At 48.9% G+C, this 7,930-nt stretch overlaps 1 protein-coding gene across 4 annotated transcripts in view; it reads left to right on the top strand.

Annotated features, from left to right (window-relative positions):
- The first annotated feature begins 639 nt into the window (after positions 1–639).
- PAIP1 (poly(A) binding protein interacting protein 1) overlaps positions 640–7,930 on the top strand; it is a 28,487-nt gene continuing 21,196 nt past the window's right edge. The window contains exons 1-2 of one of the 4 annotated variants that reach the window (XM_055325267.1): positions 640–662; positions 2,321–2,490. In XM_055325267.1, the coding sequence (XP_055181242.1) occupies positions 2,392–2,490 (99 nt within the window). In that variant the 5' untranslated portion in view covers positions 640–662; positions 2,321–2,391. Of the gene's footprint in view, positions 663–849; positions 1,003–1,418; positions 1,693–2,320; positions 2,491–7,930 lie in introns of those variants that run through there. The other 3 variants (XM_055325266.1, XM_055325265.1, XM_055325264.1) reach the window with 3 other exon arrangements.

Here is a 7,930-nt window from a genome sequence, read left to right as displayed (position 1 = left end):
TTTTGATCCTAATTGGAATGATTCTCAAGAGGAGACTGGAAAACATGAAGTCAGGGTCAAAGGGTCACGATCGAAGTTTATGAGGATGTTTCAATATAACCGTAAATACAGTGATTCTTTTCTTTTCATTACTTATATTCATCCTTCGTTTTTGGCTTTATCACCTTCCGTCCTGACCAAAAAACCAAAAAAACAAAATCAAAAGACAAAAACAGTAATTTACACGTAACATCTAGAACTTTGTTGCCCAATGCGGTAGCCATTAGCCAAGCACGTGTACCTGCTGAGCGCTCGAAACGTGCCTAACTCCGAGACATGCTCAAAGCGTGAAACACACAGTGGATGGTGATTAGTACCCGAAAAGGGGAGGACATGTCATTAATATTTCCGTATTAGTTATATGTTGAAATGATACCGTTGGGGGTAAGTAAAATAGACCGTTAAAAATAATCTCACCTGTTTCTTTTTTACCTCGTTAATGTGGCTTCTAGAAGATTTGTAATTACGTAAGTAGCTTGCATTTGGGCTCGCACTCTATTTTTTTTTATTGGACAGGACTAGTAGACGACGAAAAAGAGGGGGGATTTCATTGAGAGGCAGTGCATTTTCCGGGCACTTCTGGACGGGAAGGGAAAAGGGAGGAGACTGGAGCCCGGGCACCGGTAGGTAGGACCTCTGCGGGCGAATACTACCTGCTGCGGGCTGCGGGCTGCGGGCTGCGGGCCCGGGCCGGGGGGCGGGGGCGCATCAGGGCCTGCGTCCCTCCTTCCCCGGCCGCGGCCAACGAGGCAGCTGGCGGAGCCTGCCCCGAGCCCGCCCAGGCCTCGGCCGGCGCCGGGCCACCGAGCACACCTGCGCGCCCACGGAGGTGCGCGTCCGCGAACCCCGGCGCTGCCTCCACGCCTCCACGCCCCCTCCCCCCGTGTTTTTATCTTCCGGGCCTCAACCGTCGGCCCCGTACTCGTCTCCTGCGAGCCAGCGCGCTGGGCGGGCCCGGCCGGGGTAAGGGCCCCTCTCCGGCCCCGCGCGGCCCCCGCGGCGCCCAGCGCTGTCGGCCGCCCGCACCACGTTCGCCGGGCGGGCCTGCTGGGCCGCGGCGGGCGCGCCCGGGGCCTCCGGGCCGCGGGGGGCCGCTGTGACCCGCCGCCGCCCCCGCCGCCGCGCCCGCCGCCGCGCCGGGGGCGGGGGAGCCGGGTTTTGGGGAGAATCGGCGAGCGGAGGGCAGCCGCGGGGGGCGGGCGCTCTGGAGCGGCGGGCTCGGCGGGGGCTGCGGCTGCCGTGCGCTCCGCCCGCAGCGCCGAGGAGCCAGCCGAGCGCGGCCCGCCGCCCTCCTCCTCCATGAGGCCCGAGTGAGCGCGGCGCCTCCCCCCGCGTCCCTCCCTCCCTCCCTCCCTCCCGACGCAGCGCAGCGGCCCCGGCGGCGGCGGCGGAGGAGCATGTCGGACGGTTTCGATCGGGCCCCAGGTGCTGGTCGGGGCCGGAGCCGGGGCCTGGGCCGCGGAGGGGGCGGGCCCGAGGGCGGCGGTTTCCCGAACGGAGCGGGGCCCGCGGAGCGGCCGCCGCCGCAGCCCAAAGCCCCGGGCTACCTGCAGCCGCCGCCGCTGCGCCAGCCCAGGACGGCCCCGCCGCCCGGGGCCCAGTGCGAGGTCCCCGCCGGCCCCCAGAGGCCTCCCCGGCCCGGGGCGCTCCCAGGTACGGAGCCGCTCTCGGGGCCCCCGGCCTCGCGGGCCAACGCTTCCCCACGGCCCTGCGCGCGCCGAGGCCGCCGCGCCGCCCCCTCCCCGCGTTCCCCGAAAGCATCCCCGAGGGGCCCGGGGGCTCCGGGGGGCGGGCCCGCAGCGGGCTCCAGAAGGCGGCTGCAGGAACCCTTTGTGCGCCCCGGCTGGGGGAGGGGCCCCTGCGCCGCCGCGGAGTTCGGCCGTCCGGGGAGGAAGTGAAGATCCCCCCCCCCACCCCCCACCCCTCCACCCCCCCACCCCCGGCCCTGGGAAGGGAGACCTTAGGCGAGCAACCGCCTCTGTTTTAACCGACGCCCTCACAAAAGCGGAAAAAAGGCAAGGAGGAACCCTCGAGCATTGGTTCATTTAGGAGGCAGGTAGGACCGTGAATGAGCGAAAGCCGGTCCTATTGTTCCTCCTGGCAGGCTCTCCTGTCTCTCTTTCTCCTGGCTTTCACCTTAAGATTCGTGACGGTGCTTGTTGGACTCTTAAAAAAACAAAACAAAACAAAAACCCAGCCCTTCTCCTTTGGTTCTTCCGCAGATAGTAAGTTGGGGTACAAAGGACGGAATGCATCTAACCCCTCGTTTCTCCTTTCTCAGAACAAACGAGGCCCCAGAGAGCTGCGCCTAGTTCACAGGATAATATCCCGCCGCAGGACTTGGAGTCGGCAATGGCCAAACCCCAGGTGGCTGTAGCTCCTGTGTTGATGTCTAAGCTGTCTGCGAACGCTCCCGAATTTTACCCATCGGGTTACTCTTCTAATTATACAGTAAGTAGGCCTTCTTTCCGCGATCGTGAATCCATACTACCGGAATAATGTGGTTATGACGCTATTTCATTAATCAGCTCGCGGGTGCTTTCTGCTACACCTAAAAACATTTTCCTCTTTGCACTGATGAGGAAACAAAACTGAGCCAGGAATAGATTCTGTGGTTATGATGTTCTAAACATCAGAATCCAAATGGACAGTAGATCTTGACTCCTTTCACTGCTGTATTTCCAGTACCTGTAGAGTATTTCTGTGCTGATACAGGATATAGTGAAGGGCACTATCGACATACAAAACTAAAACTTGTGTTCAGACTTCATGGACAGTCTACAGAAGAGTGGCCTGGCAAAGCGGGTTTTAAATTTGATTTCACCGGGATAGCTGAACATGCATCAGTAGTCTTAGGGTCTATTAAGCCATCGTTTTGCTGCAGCTAATTTGAGGAAGGCTTTTGAATGTTACACACCTGGGCTCTGTTAAAACAGAAGTGTTCCCGGTTCTGTTATGAAGAAACGCAAGGGGTTTTGATAAAATGTTTACACAGGTCAGAAGAACTTTTAAACCTTCAGATTCACCTTTGTCAATAATGTAAGAACTTGAAAAACTGATGACACTTAAGTGGGAGAAAACACAAAGCACACTTGGGATATATAGAAAGGAATACGTGCTGGGTAAACGCATAGCAATTGATTGCAGATAAGTGGCGCGCGAACCATTAGAGGGTTAAAGAAATGATGCTTTAGCAGAAGTCTTTTCTAAAATCCTAGTTTTGTTGACATTTAACACAGAGTAGTGTACATAAAGGTTAGCTAAGTTTTACAAAGTGAACGCTAAAGCAACCAGCATCCATATCAAGAAAAGGAACATTATCAACCTTTCTAGAATTTCTTCTGTCATTACTATTCTCCTATGTTAATTACTATTTTGGCTTAAGACGTTTTGCATATTTTCAAAGTTTGTATAAATGGAGTCATATAGTAATATCTTTTTGTGTCTCACTGTTTTTCAGCATCTAAATCGATGTAGCTCATAGTTAAGGTGACTTATTCTAGCATTCCATTGTGTGGATATATCACAGTCCTACTTGTCTTCCCCCCCCCCCTTTTTTGTCTCTTAATAAACATTTGAGTAGTGTCCATTTTGGGGCTATTTTGAATTGGGCTGCTAGTCTTTCCATGTCTTGGTGGATATATGCCCTTTTTTTCTGTTGGGTACATACCTAGGAGTAGAATTATGCAGACAAAGGGTAGCCAACTCCTCCCCTATACCTAATATGAGCCTTAAAGTCAACCCCAAGATTGTTATGCTCTACCAACTGAACCAGCCAGCTACCCTGGTAGCCAACTTTATTAAAGTTGGCTACCAGAGACTGCCAGATAGTTTTCCAAAGAGACTATTCCAGTGTACACTCTGTATTTTCTAATTGCTCTGCTTCCCTGTCAGCATTTGGAATTTTCTGTTAAGTTTAGCTATTCTGGGTGTGTGGTATCTACTTCTAGTTTTAGTTTGTATTTACCTATACAGTGGTACACCTGTTTTGTTTCTTCTTGGGGCTGGGGGGGGGCAATGCTTTATTTATTTATTTCGGCGATAGAAAAGGTACAGGAAGTCTGTATTCCATGTTTCAGAAACTCCGTGCATCTTAGACTGCTGTAGGAAAAAGCTTTGGGGCTGGGAAGGGGGAAAGTATGGGCATTCAGGAAGAGCAATTGACTTGGGGTGAAAGGGGTTGTCAGTCATGTAAAGTAGAAGTGAGAACAGCTTGGGTTTTTGCCAGAAAGTTGTATTTGGCTCAGGAAAGGAATGCTTAGAGAGCTGCGAGTAGTTGAATGAACTATTAAAGAGTACTTACTTTCAAACAGCCATAAAACTTTTCTGTTTGTCTCCCTATTCATTTGGGCCATTTTATGATAGGGATACAGTTTTTTTTTTTTTTTTTTTCCAGAGTTCTGTACCAACTAGTTTACATAGTTCTGCATAGTTCAAGTGACTCCTGGGCTGCAGAGCAGTGTATTGAGCCATGTTCCCTTACTTAGAGTCACTGTCCCCTATTAGGCATTCCTGGATATCCTCTATTAGATCAGCCGCTTCTGCATTCATTCTGCCAGAACAGATTGCAAACTGGAAGCCCATGGCTTGTGTGTGGCCTGCAGGTGTGTCTTCTTTGGCCCTGGTGGTTTGATTTTTGGGGGGCAAAGGAGTGTTTTTTAATAAGCTACCAACACTTAAACTAGATGTTACAAATCTGAGTTTTCTGGTTTCTCCTGAAATCCTAATATGTGGTTGTTCCAGACTGTTACTTACTTAGAACGGGAGCCCCAGCTGGGGTTGGGGGCCCAGGAAGAAGGAGAGCGCATCTCAAGCTGACTCTGAGCTGAGCATGGAGCCCAAGGCAATGCTGCTGGATCTCGTGGCCCTGAGATCATGACCTGAGTTGAGATGGAGTCAGATGCTTAACCTGCTGAGCCACCTAGGAACCCCAGACTGTTACTTTGATGGAGCAAAAATGGTTGAAGCTGAGTAGAGGCAACCCCTTTAGATGGAACATGTGAACTCTAATTGCTCACTGGCTTGCCTCATCTGTTTGTAATCCACCTTGATTCTGTAATCCTTCAAGCTTACTACCCCTGCTCTAGTCTACTCATTTACCCTTTACCTTGTCAGTGGTAAGCATTTTTCTGTTTGCTTGGTCCCAGAATAGCAGCATCCTTGCTTGTTCCTTGACTCTTAGGAGTAGGTCTTGTTGCGAGGGGAAACTTTTCTTCTGTATAGTAGCCAGAATCCAAAATTCGCTGTATCCACTCACTCGTTCAACAGATAGTTGGATATTTACTGTGAGTCAAGCACGGGATACAGCAGTGAACAAAATGGACAAAAATGCCATAGGTCTGCTTTTATATGTGAGAAAAATCTGGGTGTTTTTGAGCTGGGTCTGTTCTCAAGAGTTCATGCTTTGCTTCCTTACACCCCCCGCCAAGGATTTATTTAAGAGTGTGGAGAGTGAGTGCAGGGTAGAGGGGCAGAAGGAGAAAATCCCAAGCAGACTCTTCACTGAGCACAGAGCCCAACGCAGGGCTCAGTCCCCCCACCTAGACCTCAGGACCCGAGCTGAAACCAAGAGCTAGCTGCTTAACCGACTGCACCACCCAGGTGCCCCCAGAGTTCATGCTTTTTTTTCTAAAAAGCCTTTATGATAGTCTTTTGTTGTGCTTTCTTAACCCTTTCAGAATTCTGAACCCTCTTGTCTTGGAGTCCTTCCTTTAATCCCACTGCTAGAATTTGCTTCCAGTGCCTTCATAGCAGGGAGTTGCTGTATCTACTACTCCTGGCTGTTGCTTCTCTGGTAAACCATTACATCATGAATATTTAATCACAGCTCACTACAAGAACCAAAAATTCTACAGAGGATTTCATAAAGCATTTATTAAGAGGCAGAAATTCCCCCAACACACACAGTCCCAGCTTTTTTCCAAGAACATTCCCCTGAAGTTACTGCCTGTTTGTCTTCACCTTTCAATAGTGATAGTCTCCAGCATGTATTCTGTTAGTAGTATTTTACTTCTCACTGTTCAGACCTCTGCTGGCTGATTCCACCCCCCCTAATTGAAATACTATTTTTGTGGCCTTTACTGGCGCTCTTTGGGTCTGAAAATCTATTGTCCTTTTAACTGTCATCCTAGTAGATTTTAACGACAGTATGATCTCTATAATTTAACAAGTCCCAGTGTGTCAGGTCCGGTCCTGTGCTAGGGACCAGGGGTACTTTTTCAGCCTTTTAGCAGTTTCTCTTATTTTTATAAGAACTGAGTATTTAAGATACTCCTCTTAGTTTTCCTCTCTGTGCATAGTTTTTCACTCCCAGGACTGCAACCGTTGTTCTTTCTGATTTCACCGTGTAAAATTATTCTGTAGTGCTTGCTTCTATGAGCACCTCCTTACTTGTTCCTTTGGGGATTGTGGCAGTACTTTTTCCTTCCAACTTCTAGATCATTCCTTCTTCCCTCAGACTGTCGTCCTAAGGTTTCCCTTTTTTCCATTTTATTACCTGTCTTAGTGATCCTACCAATTGCCTAGAATTTGACCGTTGCCTACCTATCTGCTGATATCTGAAATTTAATTCTTCCTCTGAACTCCTGGCTTGTGTTTCCATTTGTTTTGACTTGCTCATGAGGATCTCACGTTGAAACTGAAGTATAAAAAAGAATTTATTTTCCGCAAACCTCTTATTTTATTCTAAGGAGCTGTTTGGGCTAAAAATGGTATATCGACTCCCATTTCTTTCACACCCTTGCACCTTCAGTTAACTAAAGTAGTCTTGACTATTCCACCATTTAATTGTCTGATCAGTTTCCTTTTTTCCTGCTGCTTTGGATTAGGGTTTTATCTCTAGCAATACATTGAGTATCTTCTTTGAAAAAGTGCATTTTCTAATTGATGCCCCTCTTAAAGTCCTGTCAGAATTTTGAAGAAAAATACCTAAAATTGTAAATATTCCTCAGCTTGCGAGCCATCAAACTCCACTTTGAAGACTGATGAAATTTGTACTTTAAAAAAATCTGTACTAGAGAAATAATGCAAACATGTTCATCTGTCCACAATATGCTGTGCTTCCTTTTTTGCTTGAAACAACAGGCTCTGATCAGTCCCCTGTAGTAGTTTATTTTTGGCAATCTCTACACCCAACATGAGGCTTGAACTCAGAACCCTGAGATCCAGTTACCTGCTGTACCTACTGAGCCAGCTAAGCACCTCCTTGATTAATCCCCTGTAATGCTTATAATCAGAGCAGTTTTACTTTCCTTTTTTTACTTTCAGACTTTAATTTTTTTTTCTTAAATTTATTTTAGTGAGTGCATGTGTGCATGTGCGGGGGGGGGGGGGGCGGGGTTGCGGCGTGCAGGGGGTGGTCCAGAGGAGGGAGAGAGGGAGAAAGAGAATTTGGGTAGATTCCAACATGGAGCTCTGTCTCATAACCCTGAGATCATGACCGGAGCCAAAATCAAAGAGTGATGCTTAACCAGCTGAGCCACCCAGGTGCCCCCAAGACTTCAAATTTTCTTAAGAGTGTTAATTTTTTTTTTTAAAGAGTTATTTATTTACTTATTCGTGATGGGGGCGGGGGCAGAGACAGGAGGAGGGAGAAGTAGGCTCTATGCCTGGAGCCCAACGTGGGACTCAATCCCGGGACTCCAGGACCGCGCCCTGGGCCAAAGGCAGGCGCCAAACCGCTGAGCCACCCAGGGATCCCCTTAAGAATGTTAATTTTATTGAGAAGATTGGAAATCAGTATTCCAACCTATTTTTGCCATGGTGAATGACATTCGATAGAAATCAAAATTAATACCTTCAGCTGCAACCTGTAGTGTTCCTTCCTCTTTACCATTAATAGGATACTGTAAGCCTGTAATACTCTAGATATCAAAAACTGGTTTTTAAAACT

The sequence above is a fragment of the Nyctereutes procyonoides genome, unplaced genomic scaffold (genome assembly GCF_905146905.1).
Source record: "Nyctereutes procyonoides isolate TBG_1078 unplaced genomic scaffold, NYPRO_anot_genome, whole genome shotgun sequence".
NCBI lineage: Eukaryota > Metazoa > Chordata > Mammalia > Carnivora > Canidae > Nyctereutes > Nyctereutes procyonoides.
This window is presented reverse-complemented; position numbering and strand designations above follow the sequence as displayed.